The sequence below is a fragment of the Chroicocephalus ridibundus genome, chromosome 19 (assembly GCF_963924245.1).
Source record: "Chroicocephalus ridibundus chromosome 19, bChrRid1.1, whole genome shotgun sequence".
Lineage (NCBI taxonomy): Eukaryota > Metazoa > Chordata > Aves > Charadriiformes > Laridae > Chroicocephalus > Chroicocephalus ridibundus.
Window position 1 is genome coordinate 7,715,275 of NC_086302.1, and position 22,229 is coordinate 7,737,503.

Below are 22,229 nucleotides of genomic sequence, written 5' to 3' on the forward strand. Positions count from 1 at the left end.
GGGAATACAGGGTCACAGTACAAATAAAAGATAATTAGTCTATTTACACAGGTTGTGAACAGCCTTGAGTTTTAGAACTGAAACATGCTAGTTTGCTGCAAAATATAATTAATAACAATAATTTATTATCAGTTCAGCTCTTCATGTGTTTAATCTTGAGTTAAATTTGTTAAGCTGAAATCTAAGCTCGTCAAAGAGGGGCTTAATCGTTTGAGGTGCTGGGTGATGGGCAGAGCTCGTTGCAGTCATTAAGAGCCGTAGGTACTTGTGCCTGTGCAAATTGGACCTTTATGTGGATGTCACCGTATAAGTTTCATAAGCTCACTTACAGCATCCAAGAAAGAAAATTGTGGCCTTACTGCACCGTCGCGCCATTAACGCTGGTGGTAAATTAAGAAAGTGCTAATTCATTGCAAAGGGTACTTGCAGGTGGCAGCAGCCTACGAAAATAGAAGAGCTCTGGGAGACGCCGGTCCTGCAGTGTGAACATTTGCAACCTGCAGCTCGACGTTACCAGCAGAGAAAGTCACGGTAATTTCTGACCCATCACTGCTGTGCCCCAGCACATCGCACAGCGACTCCCCAGGGCGCCTTCACGTGAAGCACGTTTGGGTCTCTCTGCTGGAGCTTAGAGAGGTTTTTATCCCTTGCAGTGAAGAGCAGAGAGTTAAAATAGCTTCTAACTCTGCCTCCTCCTCCTTCAGAAGGGAACTTCACGGTCCTCCTTTTCCTGCACAGCCCAGAAACGCTGGAGAGCCCAGGACGTGTCAGCAGTAACGGCAGGCAGCTATTTTTGCACAGACAGTCTCTGCGGCCTTCCTGCCATCCCTTAAGAAGTGTGAGTCGTGTCACCAGAACCGCCGAGGCCTCCAGCAGCCGGGGTCACATCTGGAGCAGTGGGTTCGTGAACTGTGCCTGGGATCAGATGGCTTCAAGTTCCTCTGCAGATGGTCCCGTCAAGGGAACTCCCAGCTGGATAGTGATCCCACCAGCGCTGGTGGTTGTTGGCAGCCTCCGACCACTGGATGTTTATCTAAGAGAGGGGAAGACGAGTGGTTTTGAGGAGGAGTCGCCCCGGATTCTTGCAGGGTTTAGTGTCGCCTTGTCTTCAGACAGCAGCACGTCTTCCAGCAGAATCTCAGCTGGAAGCAAGCCCACGTGTCCCGTATGAAGACATGTACGTGAGACAGCCCCAGAAGCCTGTGTCTCCCTTCCTGCCTTGAGAAAAGTGCCACAATAGTAAGATAAGGAAGGCTGGCTGGTTTTGTAACTTTCTGGAGATAAAAATGAATATATTTTGGTCTCAGCAGAATGGAGCATGATATACTGGTACATTTGACAGACTCCCTTGCACGCATGCAAAATATATCCAGAAAGAATTCTGGGCAGGGATTTATGTGATGTTTCAATCTTTTTTTTTTTTTTTTTTTTTTTTAAGGGAAATATCCTGACGTGTTAGTGCAGAAAGGGGTTTCCTTAAATACACAAGAATACCCTTTACTCACCTGGGTATAACACCCTCTGAGTAGGTTGGGTCCCGTCTGCCAACAGCACATGGTTGAGCTCGTCAAGGTCTACTTCCAGGCGGCAGCTCATCTCGAAGGAGGAACAGGAGATCTCTTCCCCATTTCTTGGGGGTTGTTCTGACTCCCTGCACCCCAGCCTTTCTGCCACGTGGACAACAGCTTCTCCAGTGGCAGGAGAAGGCTTCGAGCTGCTTGCCCTTGTTGTCACATAACTGATCCCGCCGCGGAAAGGCAGCGCAGGTGACGCAGCCTGACTGGTTTCGTCTCGGATGAACATGGGCAAAACCAGCAGCTGGAAATGGGGTGATGCCACCAGAGTATTCAGGCCTATGAAGTATTCCTGTCTGCATGACTAATTTGGCCCGTGTAGGCAGCTTGGAGGTGACAGAGGTGAAATGAGGGGCATCCTGCCCTAAGTAAGCACCGGCTGAAGTTTAACCTGAAGAAAACAGGCTGTGCTGCAAGTTGTCCATCCTCAGCACCTTTGCGTGATTGCACTGGAGAACACCTTCCCACCGCTACCTGGGGGAGCTCTCTCTGAGCGGGGCTTTTCCCTCGTACATTCGGGTCGTGTTCGCATTTTAGCAATTCTTCATGTGCAACTCTGGTATACAACCCTTCCTGTCCGTAGAGAAGAGACGCTCTTCTGACTCCTCTACTATATCCTATTCTGCATGCTAACAGTGGAAATCTGGGTCTGTCTCAGTCCATTTTGGAAAATGGAAGGAAAAGGTAATTTCCCTAGCGCTTTTTCCACGTAAAGCCCTCTTTGCACCCTCCCACGCTGCTTCTCACTCCCCATCACATCAGGCACAAGCTGGTGTCACTAACAAGACCCTCCGCAGCTCAGCACTGCCCTGCCAGTTTTCTCTTTTTGGGTACAAAAATGCCATCTCCTGCCTCTGAACGGTGACAACACTCTCCGCTCCCCAGGTATTACATTTTCAAGCCTTTCTTCCCTGCTGGAAAGAGCTCTCTGAAAACATCTGCCAACCTTCTCTTTCCTCCTTCAGCTCACCTCTACTCTGAAATACCTACAGAAATGATGACAGCATTTAGGCCGCTGTGCCAGGATATCCCAGCACGTCACACTGTCCAGTGCTGTCCGGTTGTTTTCCTGTGCTATCCACGAGCATCCGTCCGCTGTGTGTTCATGTTTCCTTGGGGCAGGAACTCTATAGGGTACAAAGCAGTTTTTTCATTCTGTGTGCAGTACTTGCATAGTGGACTTGTAGGCACCATGTTAAGACAAAATAATAGGGTTCCTGTCTTGGAGAATTTTCCTCTTTTATGTGTGCAAGGGATTGGACCTGCAGCACTGGGGAGCAAAGTCACTGTGTGCAGAAGCGGGGCTGGAGGGTCTGAAGAAGACTCGATCTGCCTGGCGAGGGGAAGTTAACGAGAGCAGCCAGTCTGCCACGCAGAGACACGATCCCGAGGTCCTCAGCAGCAATTACCAGCTTCTTTCTCTTATCAGCTACCAGAAAAGTGCTGTGCGGTGACAGCTTTCAGCCGCTACTGCTTTGGGCTGGATGTTGGACTGGAGCCTCAAAGTGGAAGCCCTTCAATGTCACCAGCAGACATCAGGGCTCTCAGGGGATTTTTTTTTAAAAATATATTTTTCATCCTGTTTAAATACTGTCCCCCTCCCCCAAAACCTTACGATATTCCGCCATTTGCACATACAAACATTGGCACATTTTCTCTCCGTGTTATCTCTGCGAGATATCCATGGGAAACTTTCCAAGGATGAATTATTTCACAGTCCCTCTCAACCCACAGGGGAGGTGGCCGGACCCGCAGCATTTTCCATCAGTGACTTGGGAGCCAGTCTCCTCCTCCCACCAGCTCCGCATTCTTGGAGAGAAATCCATGCTGCCGGTGTGTCTCCGTGCCGGCAATTGAGGGACTGCATCCCTGCCTTACTCATTTCCCAGCTGATTTGCTGCTTGTGTCTCTGATCTCACCCACGAGCGTGGCATAACGCCTGGGAACAGCGGGAGCAGCACAGTCCCGCGGCCCTTGCAGGAATGCAGGGGGGTGCGCTGCATCCTTGAAAAGTGGGGGCTCCCCGCTGGAGCAGCGAGACCTGCATCGGCCTCCTGTGCTGAGCGATGATCCCGTGAGAACCGCTGTGCTACTGGGGCTTACGAAAACATTCGCCTGACGTAGATCTGTTATCTGAAGTTGTAAAACCATATCTGTAGAACTGGTTTCTAAAACTAGCAGGATGTAAGTGAGACTATCCGTGGCTAGAGAATATTTAGAGACTTCTAAAAGAAATTACTTAGGGTGTGCACAGATACTGCTTAAGCTACAGAAGAGTATGCTCTTAGCATAATTGTGTTTTTTATTATTATTATACTCATTATACACTGAAAAGCGTGCACAGCAATTACCTAATGCACCAGCTAAAAGGAGATGCCTAAGAGAGATGTGTTTTATTTTGTTATTTTTTTCCTTTTTTTTTAAGATCCGTTGCAGAAAAAGTACTGTGAAAATAACATTATGGGTTTTCCAGATTTTTTCCTCAACAATTGTGGTATCTAATGTGCTTCGGTTCCAAGTTAAAAGATGAGGGTTTTGGTCCTGCAAGCACAACTTTGGCTCTGCTCACCTCCTCACACATCATCAGGGGTAATGAAGGCTCTACCCCAAGTTACCCTTGTGTTGCCCTGTTTCCTTCAATTGCTTTGCATGTGTGATTGGAGCTGCCTAAATCATTGCGTTGATTATGTGCAAGAGAGAACAGGATCCAGCTCCCTCTCTCTGGGCTGTCTTGGTTTGTGCAGCAGTAGCAGGAGAGGAAAATTTTTTCGGTCGCTGAAGTCAGAAATTCTGACTCTGAAGATGCCCCAGGGAGGAGCAGTGAAATGGGAAGGGGCACTCCTCACCCCGTGGTGAGCGGCCCTGGGAAGCCACGGGGCAGTTGAAACTTTGCTGAAGACTGCATAGCTGACGGAGGACGGTCCGTAGGGGTGTGTGATTTTGTACAGATGTGGGAATAGTAGTCACCAAACTCCTTTCAGAGGCCCTGGGCTGGAGGAGCGAGCTGCCTAGCTGGCAAGAATTCAATCGCTTGGTCAACAGTTCGTTTACTGTGCACGGGCCCCGTTCACGCTGGCTGCAGCAAGCCTCAGCTCGACCCTGCCTGCAGCCCGTGTCCAAGCCCTCGCACCGGCCCAGCATTTGAGGGCAGGTTGGATTTGAGCCCATATTTTGGCTGTAGAAACACTAAAACGAGCATCCCGATGTGCATAGATTCATCTGGACTGATGACTTACTGCCTCTTGCCAGGTGTTTCACAACACGGGTCCTTCCCGTGGGTCAGATCTGTCATTATTAGAGATGAGTAGGGCTTAAAATCTTCTCATCCTGCTAGTCCAAATGAGTGCCTAAGGGTTAGGACACTTCTGTCCAGCTCACCTGGGATCTCTTACCTGTCTAGAATCAGCCTGAAATTTGGTAGGACAAAACTTTCTTATGCAGTTCTGGTATTTCTGCTGTCCAGTTGGACTGATGGTTTGTCAGGCCTCCTTGGTATTAGTCCTCATTTCCTTGCTTGGCCTTGACTGGAGACAGGAAGCACGGGAAGTGAGAAATAATTGAATCAGTTCTTACAAATTGATTTGTCTCGGATCCAGTTTGAAGGATCGGTAAATGCCTGGGATGAGTCTGAGACTTGCATTTCCTTGAAGCATCTCTCTATCTACCAGAATAGTGTACAAAATTTCATTAATAATTACAACCTCTAAGTCCCATAGAGCAGAATGAGGGTTGATGTGATGGTCTACTTGTAGGTGATAATCTAAGCCAAATCCATTAGATCCTCCTCAATGTCGAGATGTCATAATAACCTAAGTGGCTTTGGGTATTTTGTCAGTGGTATTTATAGCTGGAGATCACAAATTCATCAACCATCAATACCCAGTGGTGATAAGGGCAAGAGCAGACCAGAAAGTGACACTTACTGAGTATTTTTTTTACTAGTGGTTCTCAGATTGTCTTTCCTATGCTTTTGTATACAGATTTGTTACTTTTGGGGAAAAAAGGGACCAGGCAGCTGGACTTGCTTTTGTTTGCTACGTTTCAATATAGCCAGAGGCTTTTTGGCTTCCATGCTATAGAAATAAATCTAGTCTATTACTATTATATATTGTTGTGACTTATTAAGAGCTTTCACTGGGGAGCTGGACCCGACTTAGGGAAGTGTCAGACTCAGTGGAACCGGTCTACTCCCCTCCACCTTCCAGCAGCCGGCGACCGGCAAGATCCAAGGTGCGTAACTCAGGAGAGTGAGCTGGCAGGAAACCCCAGGATCCTGCTAGCAAGGAGAGGGGCTCCCACATCTTGAGGTGAGCCGCAGGTTAGCCCAGGGAAACGTACATTGCAAGAAACCTTGAAGGACTTGTCTGATGATGCCAGTCCCATCCATAGTGCTGCCTCGCCTGAGTCTTGCTGAAGGGTTTGAGACTCCAAAGGGGACCATTTCTCCTGCAAAATACGCCCGGCTGCTTCCAAGTGGCTCCCCTGGCTTCTGCTGAAGTTTCACATGGGATTGGCAGTAGGGTTGTCTGGGCTGTCTTGTGAAGGCATTTGGAAATCAAGCGTTTGTCTTGAAGAAGTTATTCCATAATGTGCAGGATATCAGGTTCCAAGATTCTTTGAAATCAAGGCACTTCCTGTTATTTCAAAGCGTAACCAGGCCACCACTTGGATGGGGTTTGGGTTATTGTTAATGGCAGGCGGTCTTAGACATTCAGTTTTTATTGTGCCAACAGTTTATGGATGGGTGTTCATGTCGCTGGTGAAGAAGTGAATGAAATTCAATACTCCCTGCAGGACTCTTGCTGGAGCTGCTGGAAGCCTTCTACACTTGGAGGAGAAAAAATGTTTGGGTTTCTATCACTAAGTAACAAAAGGATGGGGATAAAAACAGTTCCTGAACAGCACCCTCCTCCCAAGCCCCCATACACCTACATTGGGAGCTGAGCGCTGTAGCTTCTTCATACAAGCTAGAAAGGGAGCCTGTGTTCCCCGAGGAGAACTTCTCCAGCATGTGATGGTGGAGGCGGAGGAGCTTGAGAGGAAGTTTTCTTTCACCATTCCTGTTGTTCTTACGGATTCCTCCTGTGATGCTCCCAAAATCTATCACTGGCTGAGCAGTAGGAATGAAGATGTAGGAGGTCACTGTAAAAGCATCCTTGCCAAAGTCTTTCAGGAACAAGCTTACACATAAGGAAGACGGGCTGAAGCCCCGTGAGACAACAAGAGGAAAACAGATGTGACAAAGGGGACATCCATCAGTGAATGGGTTTAGTCAGAGCCATTTTTGTGGCTCATTTGTACAGGAGAATCAGTTCTTCTTATTCTGTCTGTGCACATCTTAATAATAACATGATTAACATACTAAGTTGGCTGAATACTAAAGGGAAGCTGGAAGTAACCAGTGATCCCTGTATTACATTGCAGCCTTCTCTGAGAGAAAGGAGTAGCATCTCCACTACTCGCAGGGAGCTTTGGAAATTTGCTCGAGTGAGTCAGCTGCACCAGAAAATACCTTTTCTTCATCTTGTGAAATACAAGTTTTACTCAAATAAGAATGTCTGCAATTTTTCTTTTTACTCACTTGCAGTTCTCAGGGGATTTAAGTAGGTGGCCTGGACAAACAGTAAGGAAACACAGGGATCCTATAAGACAGGACATTCTTTGCCATCAGCACCAAGGATGCTAGCAATGAACAGGGGCGCTTGGCCAGTGGAGGTGTCTTCAAGTTGCTGATACTATTAAAATACCAGGTTCTGTAGCTCTGACTGCAGTTCATGTCTCGTCTACTCTAATGAAGGCCAAAATGCTCTTCATTGCCCATTTGAGCCATTAGAAATGTTCATAACAAAATTCTTTTGTTGATGTTAAAAAAATAATAAAAAATTGGAAATGTCATATCACATCACTTCCAAAGCCGGTCAACATTAACAACAAAATCTAAAAGATCATCTTTTGAGATGTAGTCAGACCTGAAAGACTTATGGTTAAGAGGACAAACTTATATGCAGTATTTCCTAATTTATTTTATTTTATTCTAGGATTTATTTATACAGAGATTTTTTTATTGGTATTAGAAATGGAAATTAGAAATAGTGCATGAGCCATGGATGGAGTCAAGACACTTTAGTCCTGAGGCAAGACTGATGCTCAGGCTTGATAACGGCAGTTCACATCTCCGAGATTTGTCTAAGCCATGAAATGAAACCCTGTACAGAAATGCCTCATGTCCAGAGTGATTAAATCAGTCCAGTTTGGGGTAGGGCTGATGGACTTACTTGCACAAAGCTCCAGTAGCACAGGCAAGTGGCCTGGCCAGTCCATCGCACCCGTGCAGAAACGCTTGGTCAGGCTGCGTTCACCTTAGTGATCCACATGAAATGATCTCTGGCACCATTTTGGTGAAAGGTTTGAAATTAAGGCTGAAAAGCCATAGGCACCTAAGTTGGGTTTGTTCCATTCTTTTAACTCCTGAGTGTTCCTTTTTATTACTGAGATCTTCTTTGCCGTTTATTTGCTCTGTTCACGTTGCAGCCCGTAGGTCTGCAGTAATGTTGGCAAGCAGGTTGTTTCTAGTACATAAAATAAGTTTAGGAACAGTGAATTAACAATGGATGTACTTTATCTTAGTCTCGGTTTCTTTGCTGCTTCTTGTCCCCCCTAGTGAAGCGTAAAGTGATTTTCAAATGCCCCATTCAGCTCCGGCAGCACTGTGCCCCCCCTTTGCACTCCCACTGCAGAGCAGTAAATCATAGAATAGAATCATAGAATCATAGGATCATTCAGGTTGGAAAAGACCCTTGGGATCATCGTGTCCAACCACCAACCCCACTGTACAAAGTTCTCCCCTACACCATATCCCCCAACACCACATCCAAACGAGTCTTAAACACATTCGGGGATGGTGACTCCACCACCTCCCTGGGCAGCCTGTTCCAGTGTCTGACCACTCTTTCTGGGAAGAATTTTTTCCTAATGTCCAGCCTAAACCTCCCCTGCTGCAGCGTGAACCCATTCCCTCTTGTTCTATCGCTAATGACCTGTGAGAAGAGACCAGCACCAACCTCTCTACAATGTCCTTTCAAGTAGTTGTAGAGAGTGATGAGGTCTCCCCTCCGCCTCCTCTTCCTCAAACTGAACAGTCCCAGCTCCTTCCATCGCTCCTCATCAGATTTATTCTCCAGGCCCTTCACCAGCTTCGTTGACCTCCTCTGCGCTCGCTCCAGCATGATCCAATGATCACAGGAGGATGGGGACACAGGGGAGCCGGGCTGCGAGCGCCTCGCTCCAGAGCAGTAGCAGAACAATGCAGTTAAATTTCCCTTGTGTGGTGTTCGTCTTAATTACTGTTTTTCGTTATGCGCAGAAATTTGGCTTTTTTAACACAACAGTGTTTTAGTCTAAAAAATGTGCAGCATGGCTTTGGCTTTTTTTATTTCTATTTTTATTTTTTAACAAAGAAACAGCCAGCCTCATTAGGTGTCAGCTTTATAAGTCTCACCACAAAAGCAATTAGTGTTCAGGCCGAGCATAAAACATGTTAAAGACCTTACAAAATTGGCTGCTACACTACGGATTTATTGTAAAAGGCAGTAGATGGCTCTTTTTTTTCCCCGCCTGCCTACCAGTAATTCCAGTGATGGTGGATGGGACAGTTCCATTTGTGGGTCAGTGATCTCCAAAAGCAGAGGCATTACTTGCAGAAGATTAAACAATAATTGGATGAAACAACGTAAATATAATTTTGGACAGAATACTAGAAAACATTTCCAACCCAGCCTTCTGTTAAGTGTTAGTTGAGCTTGTTTCTGAAGTGAAATGGTGAAATTCCACTTTTTAATAATTTAAAAGTAAGCCATGTAGGAATGGAGAGCATACAGGGGCAGCAGTGATTTTTTTCTCTCCCTGTCCCCGAGATCCACCGTTGTGTTCTTTTGAGGTGTAAGTTGTAAATGGGATATTTATTCATTTCTAATAGGATGGAGAACAAGAAGGCTTGTGTCAGATGTAGTGACAGAAGAGAAAATGCATTTCTGTAACCTAGTCACTGGAGTCAATGGTTACTCACCTTGGCCCCTGGTGGGAATATTAAGCTTTTTTCACCTTGAATCATGTTAGGTAACCGGGGCCAGTCTGATAACAGCACTCCTCTGTGCGGCATCTTAATGACATGGTGTCGGGCAAAAACTAAACCTGGGTCAAAAAAGGAGCCAGCAGAGCGCCGTGAAGCCCTCAGAATGGACAGGCACCATGCAGAGAGCTCAAGGAGGAGACAACCGTCTCCAGGAAACAGGCACCTTTAGGAAGAAGTCCTCAAAAATTAAATCTTCCAGACCAGCCCATGCATCAGGCCCAGAGGTGTTGAGCACCCTCTGTATATCCCAGTCGGACCAGGAGGGGGTTGAAAACCAGAGAAAATTCATCCACAAATGGAATAAACTTTGAGTCACAGGAAAATGTCACTCCAGAAAGCAGATTTTGTTTTTTGCCAGAATATGGCTATTGAGAGACTCCACTGACTGTTACATCACAGATCTACTTAATTCTGTAGTGTTGCATTTCAGCAGTTAATAAACGGACTAATTAGAGACTGAAGTGTTGATGGTATTTACCCATGTCAGTAGTAACCGGCTCAAATTAAGATTACTGTAAGGAATAGACTTGACTTTGAAAAGGACTGGATTTCTGCTGGGCTACTGAAAACTCTGCTTCTCAAATAAAAAAAAAAGTCAGCAAATGTAAAAAATGATAATCAATAGCATCAGCCTTTCAGTAAATGGTGTAGAAAAAAAGCTGCTTGAAATAAATGTGGAGGTAGACATGTGATGGTATCCAACCTGCACAGCGGGGTGTTGTGTGTACCCTAAAAGCACGCTTTTGTGAAAAACGGTGGTTCTTTACACAGGCACACTGAAATGCGCCAACAAAATGCATTTATGTTTGTGCATCTCAGAAGCCAAATCCTCTTAATGATAATTTCTTCGAATGTTTGTAACTGTGTTAAGATAAACTCAAGAGTACATTGGTAGAAGCTTCAAAACAGAGAGGGGGGATGTGTCCTGGAGCTAACGACCATGGAACAAGAGTAGTGGGAAGAACGCATTGATGTAGGCGCTTGTTTCTTACGTTGGATATTTCCGTTCAACATCCTCAGTACATTTCGAAATAATTCTTGAGTTGTAACTGACCTCAACCTAAAACACTTTCTTCAAGAATTTGATGATCTGCTTAGGACTAACAAGTGTTACAGACCCTAACGCGCCTCCAATAATATAGGTACTGCCGGGAGCGCAGTTACGACTGAGAAATAACGCACTGGAACAAGGCTGTTAAACACAGCCCTTCCTCCTTGACATGAGAGGCAACAGGAGGCCAAGAAGGCAGCCTGTAATTAAAACAGCAACGGCATCCAGAATCATTCATAGCGCTTAGGAAAATAGTTGCGGAAAGAGCTGTTCTGAGAACAAGGAGTACCTGTGTCAGGCGAGAGCCACTTCGAGTCAGCTGGAGTCATTAATGTCAGATTCTCCGGAAATTGTTTAATCAATTCTGATGGAGCCAGAGGAGGAAGAAATGGGATTGAGACAGGTCATCTATGGGGATTTCCATGTTAGACTTTCTCTATGAATATTTTATGACTCAGCTGTATGAGTTCTTGGTGGTTGTTTTTTTGTCTGGTTTGTTTTGTGGTTTTTTTTAATCTGGTATTTTATTCTATTTGTATTTGATCTTCAGAAGGGAAAGGTGGTGTTGGAGCAGTGCCCTGGGAACAGTGTGCGTGCTTACCTGTGTGGACTTTCGTATCATCACCTAACCTGTCTGGCTGGTGCTGGGAAAAAAAAGCCCAGTCTTGCATTAGAAGTCGTGCAGTATTAATTTATTCTAATAACATCCAGGGAAATCTTTGGAAACGGGCACATAGATGGGGAAGGCCAACGTGATGTTTTGTGTTGCTGCCATCATGTCCCTGTCATTACAAAACACCACACCAGCCAATTACTTCCCTTTTTCTTTGCTGTTTATGCCACTGTGGTGGTGGGATGAGCTGTTTAGACGGCATGTGCTCTGCAATAACTCTCTGACTTTTGCGTGGCATCGTCTGAGCACAGGGACACATGGCCCAATCATTAAACAAGAAGTGAGAGACTGTGGAAATTTTTGCATTACCTCTCTGCTCTCGCAATTGGATTTAAGGGAAGGGAAGCCCAGAAGGGACTAATTAGCCTGTGCACACAGTCAATATAATTCCACGTCTCTTCATGCTTAGGTGGCTAACGCTGACCACCTGGCAGGGACAATGCACGCACGTTTCACCTTGCAGTGAATGTACTTTCATTTTTTCAGTCTGGTTTCATCCCTGATTGCATTTGAGTAATCAAACCTGGCTTTCCAGCTTGGATAGAGCAGCAAAGTACTATTTACATTGATTTTTTTTTTTTTTTTTATGAAATAGATGTGTTTTTATAGCGGTTTGCAATGATAATTAAATGATTAAAGTGTAGAGTGGCTGAAGTTGTATAGCAGCAGACAGAGCCATAATGAGTGTAACTGTAATTTTACTTTTAATAGACTATAAGAGGTCCGATGCCACAACCCAAAATTGAATCAAGCTTTCACTCAAGCATAACAGAGAAGTAATATAACACTTCACTGTTTCTGCAGTTTTACGTCCATATACAATGTTTGCTGGTATTGTGCTTGCTCTGTGTTGGATTAATTGAATTGAAGGACGTCCCATGGTCTGTCTTGGACACCCTACACTGCTCAAGGGCCAGCATCAGGGTCAGGGATCAGACGCAGCAGGAGCAGTCCTCCTGGTGCAGACCAACTCATGTGGTCGCAGATCCTCTTGTCCCTGTAGCCCATGACACTTCTTCAATCAAAACAGGCTCTACTGGCAAAAGGGTTTGCTTTTTCTGATGGAGAAATGCCATTAAATGTCATTCTCTGGCCTGTGTTTTTATGCTAGTAAAAGCTTCCTGTGTGGATTTGGGTTGTTTATGCATATTTTCTGCATTTCTTTCACTCTGGCTGTTGGTCTACCTCTGGAGACGTCTCTGTGTGTGTTACAGAGGTGTCAACATTTTTTTCAGTCCTTCCAGTGAATTTACAGCAAGAAACTGTGTCCAGTGAAAGGTGCAGTGAAAGGCTGAACATGCAGGAGGTGTTAAATCCGCTTAACACACTGCTTAAATCCGTGCCACACTTTTGTGCAGGGTAAACTTGAAGACATTGCCCGTCTTTCTTTGTATTTAGCTTAAATTTTCCACTTCTTGGTTTCACTCTGTAGTTCTTTGGATAACTGTCAATAAGAAATGTCTCTTCATCCTGCCCATCATATACATCTTTCCAGACCGTTAGCCTGTAGACCTTTTGTTGTCTACAGTTCAGTATGATGATTGAATCATTAACTTTTTGTATGCTTTCCTCCCAAACTCATCTTTGCATCCACCCCCTTCACTGGAGATGTTTTTTCCCTCCCATTTTTTTCTGGTTTGTGGGCACCATTTGAATTTTGAAACACAAAAACCTGTATGCAGTGACCCATATGTGATCCCATCAAGAGACATTTCCTTCAACTTGATGTTTCCACACCAACCTCCCCACATCTTGGTGGTCTGGCTGCCCTGTCACAGGGCAGGGCTATAGGAAGCAACTCCTGTGGTGTCTTTTCCATGATATATGTGCTCTGCCAGTGTTCATTTTTTGGAGGGAGGCTGGAGAATCACTGATCTGCTTTTGGACAGTGCCTTGACCACCCATGGTGCTAGCATCACTTCTGAAGCAGCTGGCAAGTCCCACGCAGCCCCAGTGCCACCAAGGTCGTGCTGACAGAGCAGTGATCACAGGGAGCACGCTGCAGGGATACACCCACTTCATTGTTTCCCATTCAAAGAAATGTGGAAAATTGCCTTAGGTAAAATCCGAGCTGTGAGGACCCACCAGGGATATTATAAAAAGCAGAAAGGATAACTTAGGCCTGAGCTGTCCTGTGTGATCGTCATTTTTTTTTGCAGTGCCATAACTATCTATCCTTAGTTTCCCACACAGAGGAAATGACCGGGATGTGTTTATTCTTGAAGTTACCTTTAGAGTTCCTTGCTGATTTGACGTGCTTTTTGCAGTTGTAGTGATCAGCGTGGCTGGCAAGCCAAGGGGCCGTTTCGCTCTGTGGGACACCGGCGGTGCCAAGGAGTGCTGGTTTCCACACAGACACGCTGTCCTGGGCTTTACGTGTGCTAGTGGCTGTACGAGTGGTGTGCATTTCCCCCAGCCGATGGCTGACCTCATGGCACGCACCACAGAGAGGGTGTACATGCAAGACACCTGGTGGTTCTTTGATTATCACCTCTTTTTACCTAAACAGTCTGGATGATCATAAGCAACATCTTCCCCTTTGAGGTGCTGCACTTCGGCGAGGCTAAAGACGTTCCTGTGCAAAATGCTTTAAAGGGTTTCTTTGAAAAATACGATCCGCTTTTGATGTGGCTTGATACAGGAATATTTGATGCTCACGTAACTTTACCCCTTCGCTTCTCTGAGCAAGATTACTCAGTTCTGTTAGACTTTTAAAAACAGCAACAGGATGTCCTTGACTGGTACCTCTCCTAACATAGGCAAATGGGGTTTCCATCTGCGAATAATGCATTCTTCTTCAATGCTTTCCAACTATTTCATAAAGATGTTTCCTGATAAGTGTCAAATAGTTAGTGTGCAGCTCTGTATGTGGATGGGACATACATACAAAATGTCAGCAAGTCCAGAACTGGTAGCACAGAGAAGATCACAAAAAAGTGTTCGTGAAGAGGTTCCCACTTTATGTAGTAAAATTAAATCTACAAAAATGAGTTACCGACCTACGTATTTCTACCAATATTCATTGCTTGGTGATGAGAAGTTTTACACAGCCTAGGGCCTGGAAAGCAGCTCTGGGCTTGGAACAAAAGTTCCTCTTCTGGGTTTGGCATGGAATCTTCACAAAGGGCTTGGTTTTAGAGATGATCCTCACTGTCATCTCTATGTAAAAAAAAGAATACAGGCGAGTTTTAACGCACAGCTACCCGTGACAGGACGTGATCCTGGTCACTTTATGCAGAGATGTAATGGCCCCTTTCAGTGGCTCTTCGGTGCCAATGCTGGCGGGCTGTCACACTGCCGAGGCATTGGCCAGAGCACGTGTGAAAATCGAGGAACGTCTCCTTGCTCCTGCCCACCTGACAAGTCCTTCACTTTTCAGCAGGTCCCCCAAGCCCCACTGGCGTCCTCTGTGTGTGACAGGGCTGGAGAGGAAGGACAGGAGAAGCCCACAACTGTGTTTATTTACATCATGCCTTTTTCCACGCAGGTGGGCTCATATTCTCACCAGGGTGACTTCCAGAGTCCAGCAGACACTTCTGCAGTTGCTAGTCTCAACTGAAAGTGGTCCATGAAGGGAAAGCAGTAAATCCTGGCTTTGGTTTGCTTGTTCGGGTGGGTTCTTCTTCTGCAAAGGCCTGAAGCACGCCTGAGACCTAGCCCTGAAAATCCGAGCACCACTTTTAATTATATTTATTCAGTTACTGTGGATGATAGCGTAGGTTAATCTGTAAGTTTGCCTTCTTTAGTGTTAGTATCCAGTAACAGTGTGAATTTAGCCCATGTCTGCTGTGAAGGAAAGGAAGTTCATCCCAAAATATGGGAAACTCATAGCTAAGTGTCAGCAGTGTTTCCTTTTTTAAACTTGCGGTAGCTGGAGATGACGATGACTCTTAGCCAGTCCAGCTACCCTGTTCTGCGTCTGAAGGTATCTCATTTTGTTCCTGTCTCCTACTTAGATGGGATATGAGGAGAAATTTCTTCACTGAAAGGGCTGTCAAGCATTGGAACAGGCTGCCCAGGGAAGTGGTGGAGTCGCCATCCCTGGAGGTATTTAAAAGCCGGGCAGACGTGGTGCTGAGGGACATGGGTCAGTGATGGAGTTGGCAGTGCTGGGTTAACGGTTGGACTTGATGATCTTAAAGGTCTTTTCCAACCTAAATGATTCTATGGGTCTATGATTCTATGATTCTTCCTCATCCATTGCTTTACCTGCCGGTCCATACTCTCTCTTGACAATCCTTGTTCTGCATGAATGGATCCCATTTGTCCACATCTTACTTTATTTTAAAAACACAAATTATAGAAGCCATCAGATGCCACTTTTTCTCAGAGATGCCACTTCTTTCCTCCATATATATATGAACAAACTCGGAATGGCCACAGAAACTCAGAGATGAGATGTGCTGGTTTTCCATGAGATTCTGGATGCTTCTTGTGCAGAAGAGACATAATCAAAGCTGCAGGTTTTCGAATTAGACACCGAGTGTCTGTGATTGGCAAGTTTGTTGTGGTGTCTCTCTGCCCTTCCATCCTGCAACCGCCAGCAGCCGTGGACTTGAAACGCGTGAGGAAGCGGATCACAGCGGTAGTCCTGAGAGGGAGTGGTGTTTGTAAGATTTTAATCTGCTGTCCATGATCACCTGTAAGGGGGAGGGCTCTTGATAGGGCACATCCATCCAGCTCCTCTGCGTCAGCAGAGAGCCCTGTGCCCTGAAGACACTGCAGCACGTGGCGATGGGAGCAGGGGCTGCCCAGCCGCCCTCCCCGTGCCAGCAGCACGTGTTGCTGATTAAGGGAAGATTTAATATCCCTCAGCCTCCGTGGGATTCCCTACCAGTCCAAGACAGCTATTTATGTTTGTATCGATCCTCGTTTGTTATCTGAATTAGTATCCACTCCAAACGAGGATCTCATTACGTCCGGCACCGTGTTGTACCTGTGGCAGAAGATCCTGCCCCAATGTTTTACCAAGCAGAAGGAGCCCTAGGTTTGCTGCCTGTGAAGTGGTCGTCTTTGATAGTGTAATCCTTCCAGTGTTAAATCTTTTTTGAGCTGCTTATATGTAATTCAAGGGCAAGATGATGTTCATAGTAACACCTTCATACCAGTTGTCTTTGCATAGGTCCAGTCTGGGTGGCAGTGTCTCATTCAGCTCAGAGTCTTGTCTTCTGCAGTTTCACCAGAGACTGGCAAGTGCTGTTTGCAAAAGATCCATTATTTGAGACAGGAAAAGGAGGATTTCTGTGCCAGGTCCTCCCATCTCCATACCCAGCTCTTTCTCTGTCTTGCTGTATCATTCTTCGGAAGTTCATTGTTTGTCTTGGTGCAATATCCCCTGTCTGGTAAATTGGGATATTAGAAGGTTTTATGATGCTTTTAGAAACCTGGAAATGACATTGTCTGGTCTGGATTTTGTAAAAAAAAAAAAAAAAAGTCCTTCTGTTTGTTCTGCTGTAGCTTGGCTTGAGTTAAGGGAGATTTCATAGCAACTGTCTGGCCTTCAGGACACACCTCCGTGCGTGGCGATCCTTAACATAGGCTGCCGTCTTACAGGGTCTCCCACCCTGTGTTTCCCTGGGGTGTGCGATGGCCAAGGCTGAGGACTTCTGCTGCCCGGGCAGTTTCAGAGTGCGTGTTGCGGGGGGACAACATGGAAGAAGCGGTCTAACCATCTAGCCAGGAGCTGTGAGAAAGGCAATAAACTTACTAGTAATTAGCGTCATTATAATAGTTATGCATTTATCAGCAACCTGGCAAATTTTTTCAGGTGGCATAAAACATAGATTAGTCAATACCAGGGCAGACTGGCGTTAACTTCAGGGAATTCTGAAGGATTCAGCCAAGCCGGGTGCGTGGGCAGCCTGATGACAGATGAGATGGGCCATCAATAACACCAGAAGAGTTACACCAAAGGCAGCAACTGGAGCTACTCAGTTCACTTGACTGTGAACTAAATGCAGCAGCTCAGGAAAGGGGTCTGATATCTGATTCCTGTTCCTACGTACCAGAAATCCAAAAAGCAAACAAGTGAGTTTAACAAATGGCAAAACCGGTCAAGGATCTATCTGTTCAGTCTTGCTTATTCAGTCGCTGCAAAATGAACCAGGGGTGTTCTTTACCCTTACCCAGCTTCCAAAGTCTGGAAACTCACAAAATCAGGCTGCCTACGTGTGACTTGCCAATAATGTAAGTGCAGCTGATGTGCTGAGGCTGTGACCGCCAAGGTCACGTCGGCAAAGACTCTGCAGGGCAAGGTAAATTCCTGGCAGTTGTAGAAAGCAGGAGGGAAAGGGTGATTCAGCCCAACTGTGTCTCATAGTGAAGCAACGAGTCCCCCAGAAACCTGCTCTCCCTTCCTGCCTGTGAACCACCAAACTTCCTTCCTCCTCTGCTCTCCAAGGTTTTATCATGTGGTTTTCAGCCACATGAAGATTTTGGATGCGGTTCACAGCGCTCAGGAAAACAAAACAAAAAAAAAGTGTCTGTGGCTAAAAAGGAGAGTCAGATATTTGTAACAGTGAATATTAAGAACTAAGCCTCCTAAAGCCTGCAAAGGAGTAAGTCCTTCATGGTTTTAGGTTTCAACTAAGTTTAAGGAAAAGAGGTGAGGTAAAGCTTTCTCCAGGTCCATGTTTTCCTGTTGTTGGGTTTCTTGTGACTCCTGACAGTGATGGCCTGTTTTGGGGCCATCAAGCCTCTGAATGTGGTACTGCCTATGGTACTGCCGTGGCTGTGCCAGTTCCTCGTGCTCTGAAAAGCGTTTGTAGTGGTTCCACAAAATTCGACAGACGCACATTTGCTAGCAGAGCACAGCAAATGACCTTTCAAAAAGTGCATCAAATAACTGAATTTTTGTCTTTTTGTGGGTCTTTTTGAAATAACTATTTCCTAAATTAGCCTTAGAGCTCACAATGGCCAGTTAGCCTCCTGGGTTTCAGATGATCTCAGTATTAGGTGGGAGCTGTGACACTGTAGGGGGTGTAAGCTGCTAACTACAGGATCATGAATTCCACAGTGCTCTGGAAGAGACTCCCAGATTTGCTGACACAACCTCCAACTGTGGATATTAGTGAGATCTGGTTACGGCAAACGTTACGGAGCAGGAAGATCCTTTGTCCAGGGTAAATCTTCATGTGAAGCGAGCTGTCATTGATTTGTCTTTCTGATGCAAATCATATGAGCGTATTAGATCACAGAGAAACCAGCGTCATACTGAAGTAATTATCTCCATAAATATGTTATGGCCTTCAATGTAGACAGATGGCATTTGCAGCAGCCTTCTCTGTGTTATGGCAGTATCACCTCCCTTGCTTTCTTCTTCTTGTTTGATTTAGTATTTCCTTAGCTTACCTTTCTTTTTTCTGTTTCTCTCCTCTCCCTGTGTGTTTTACACATGGTCTCAGGGAGCTGCAGAAAAATATCTGTGTTGAAGGACAGCTCGGTCTCACAGAGTGTCAGATAAACTGCAATGTCTAATTTCAGATTAAATCACGTGTTCCTTTTTATCCAGGAAAAGCCAGCCCCGATAGCTTTAATGAGGCTGACGAAGGGACTGTTGGACACAAAGCACTTGCTTAGAGATTTCCATGTGAGAGTGTAATTAAGGGTAGTGCAAGTACAAGGCTGGTAAAGGAGCAATTTCATTTTTTTAAATGGCAAGGTGATTACCAGCATAATGACAAAGAAAGGAGGGCAAGAAGGAAGCCTCAAATATGTATTTGAACAGAAGAAGAGAAATCAAGATTCCAGAATTTCTTTTGCTCTTTTTGCTGCTTTAGTGTTAAGTCACAGACCGAATGAAGAAGGGACATTGGCCATCCCTAACAATTAGTTAGGTGTACCCTGGTATCTGTATGGTTAAATGGAGATAGCTGGACGTACTGGGGTGGAGGCTGGCAGGCAGCGTGTGCTCTTCAGACACCAGCTCGGTCCCCTCTGGCCAAATAATGAGAACCTTGTGGTGAAGGGTTTTTGGTTTGGGGTTTTTTTTCTTGATGGGGAGAAACACATAGGGTGGATGGCATTTCTGTGGCTTCAGTTACAGGAGGTAGAACAGAGTATCTGGGCTACCAGATGACCATGCTTATGGTCTGGAGAACTTCTGCCGATGCTGAAGGACAGAAATAGAAGCTGTTCCCTCACATGTAGCTGTCGGACACCAAGACCTGGTTATGCTGGTGCTGCTACTGCTATTTCAGGCTAGGCTAGGGCAACGTAGACACTCATTTTTCCTGTCTCTCCACGTGTCTGAATGTGCATAGGACATCTGTGACCTCATCACCTTAATGCACAAGCACCTCAACATCTTTTAAGCATCTGCTCACATCTCTCCTATGAAGCAAAGAAGTGTCTCAGCCTGCTCCTTACGGACAGGACCGTGAGGCAGAGAGACCAGGACTTGGCAGGAGAGGAAGGGTTTAGTCACATCTACCAGGTGGCACCCAGGAAGATTATTCTGAATTTCATGTGTGGTAGGTCCCCCAAACACCCACATGGAATTGAAATTACCTCTACACTTCCTAAGGGAATGAGACGCAATTGAGCCAGGGCGACGTGCATTCTACCTGGGTGGGAGATCAAGGGGTTCGTGCCGTGTGATTCACCTGCTTTGAAATCCACACTCGTGGGTCCTGTGCAGACCGTGCATTATCATCCCATCGGTTCAGGGCTGTATTCATGATCTTTCTGTATTTTTTACTCAGTTTTAAATTATCCTCTTTTTTTTTTTGTGTTATAAATACGTTATTTTTTTTAGGACTTATTATACCTTAATTTATTTAAGTGCTCAAATCCCTAGTGCTGCTGTTTCTATTCAGTTTCTCTTCAGTTTGGCTGCTTTTATCTCACCATTCTCGTTTGGAATTGGCTTTATTGGGAAGATACTAGAAGGTGACTGATGGTGTTGTGTGTCTTTGGACCCCCTATTAAGATGCTTTAGAAGGCCTGATTGTCAAAGGTGGATGTTTGGAGATTTCTGAAGACCAGACATAACTCATACTGGATAGAAAAAAAAGAGTTGCAAGAAGCACCACGCTTCGAAAATTTGGCCTCTTAAAAATCTGAGGGGACCAATTTCGTGTTACCTTATTCTTCTTGTGCTGCAAGAACAGGAAATTACAGGCTCCATTTGCTAAACGGCAGGAGGCTAAATGATTTGTCTCACTCTTACAAATATTTTTCAAACCCACATCGTGTAACCTTCTCTATGCAATAATGCGTGGACAGAAAATAGATGAATATACAATGTGAAGGAAGGATGACCAATCTCATTCTCTTGGGTAAACCTAAGTCATGATATTGTACCAAAGACAAAAAAGCCTGGAGTCCGTGTGTTTACATTTAGTGTTAGCACAATGTATTTTTTAAATAAATGGATGTATTCTTCTCTTTGTGTCCATTCTGGGTGTCTCACTGTATCAGGAATCTGTGCAGGGATCACAACTTGCAGTGTGGGATCAGTCTTCTCAAATGGTTTATACCGTTGTCCCAAAGGATGAGAAAGGTTGTTTCACAAGAGGTTTAGCTAGGATGTATTTTCTCGGTGCTTTGCACAGCACAGTGACAGACTGTGCATATTTTAAAACACAGCATAGGGTGAGAGAGAGATGATTTAGGTAGCCAGGCCGGACTGTTAAATGCCTTATTCAGACTATCGTAAGTGCCTCAGTTTGCGTTTGTGGAAAATCAGGACATTTGGGTGACCCTGTGAGTTGATCGCAGACTTTGGGTTATTTGTCTGTGCAGAGAAGCAGATGCAGGACATGAGAACATATTCCTGAAGAGGAAGTAGGCATCTGGGCAAAAGCTTTTGAAGATATTTTGAATTTAGCCTAATTACCCAGAGCTAGCGAATGGTAAATGAGACCGGTGGTGTCAATAACATGCTGAATTAATCCAGGAAAGTTGTGACTACTTTTGAGGTGGGAATCTTCTTTTTTTTTTTTTTTTTTTTTTTATCATGACACCTGTTGCTCATAGGTACAAATCAAACGAAGAGTATGTGTATGTGCGAGGCCGTGGAAGAGGGAAGTATGTATGTGAGGAGTGTGGAATTCGCTGCAAGAAACCCAGCATGCTGAAGAAACACATTCGCACGCACACAGACGTCAGGCCATATGTCTGCAAGTACTGTAACTTTGCTTTTAAAACCAAAGGTAAGAGACAGTCAGCTCCTAGCTCCTCTGCTTAGTTTATTGACTTACAAGCCTTCTTGGGGGCGCTGGTGAAGGGGAAGGGAAAGCCTTCCCAGGGTCTGGAAAACCTCAGGAGTCGGAGGGAGGGGGATGAAGGAGTCTTAAATTGGCTATTTTCAGCAGAGGACCAGCCCCGTGTTCAGCTGCGTCGCAGTGGAGAGCACTGGCTGCCCATGCCAACCCACAGCACAGCATCCACCCCATCCTACAGGTGCTTCTGAAAGGGAACGATCCTGAAATAGAGCTTCACTGGCAGGGATTTATAAACAAAACCACCCCAGAACGAGAGCAGGGGCTCCTGGGTACAGGCAAACATCCCTGACTGAGCACCTGGAGACGGTCTTCGGGTGGCTTTTTGTGCTAGTGCTCTCAAGATCTGTTTGCGCTGCACTTTCTCATCCTTCGCAGTTGCATGTAGCTTCGACATTTTCTATATCATATCAATAGACTTTTTCTCTCAAGACCTCCATTCCAGGACATCTAGTCATTAATGATCCACAACCTCACTCCTACCTGATATTCTTTGCAAGAGACTTTCATCATTGCCTCAGTGAGCGTGCAAGTGAAGTCTAGCAGGAACACGCAAAAGTCTCTCTTCCAAGAGAGT

At 45.4% G+C, this 22,229-nt stretch overlaps 1 protein-coding gene across 5 annotated transcripts in view; it reads left to right on the top strand.

Moving 5' to 3' along the window:
* Positions 1 to 22,229, top strand: part of HIVEP3 (HIVEP zinc finger 3) — a 286,550-nt gene that overhangs the window by 237,746 nt on the left and 26,575 nt on the right. For all 5 annotated transcript variants that reach the window (XM_063355653.1, XM_063355650.1, XM_063355655.1 and 2 more), the window contains one exon: positions 21,408 to 21,583. In XM_063355653.1, coding sequence (XP_063211723.1) covers positions 21,408 to 21,583 — 176 coding nt within the window. The remainder of the gene's footprint in view (positions 1 to 21,407; positions 21,584 to 22,229) is intronic.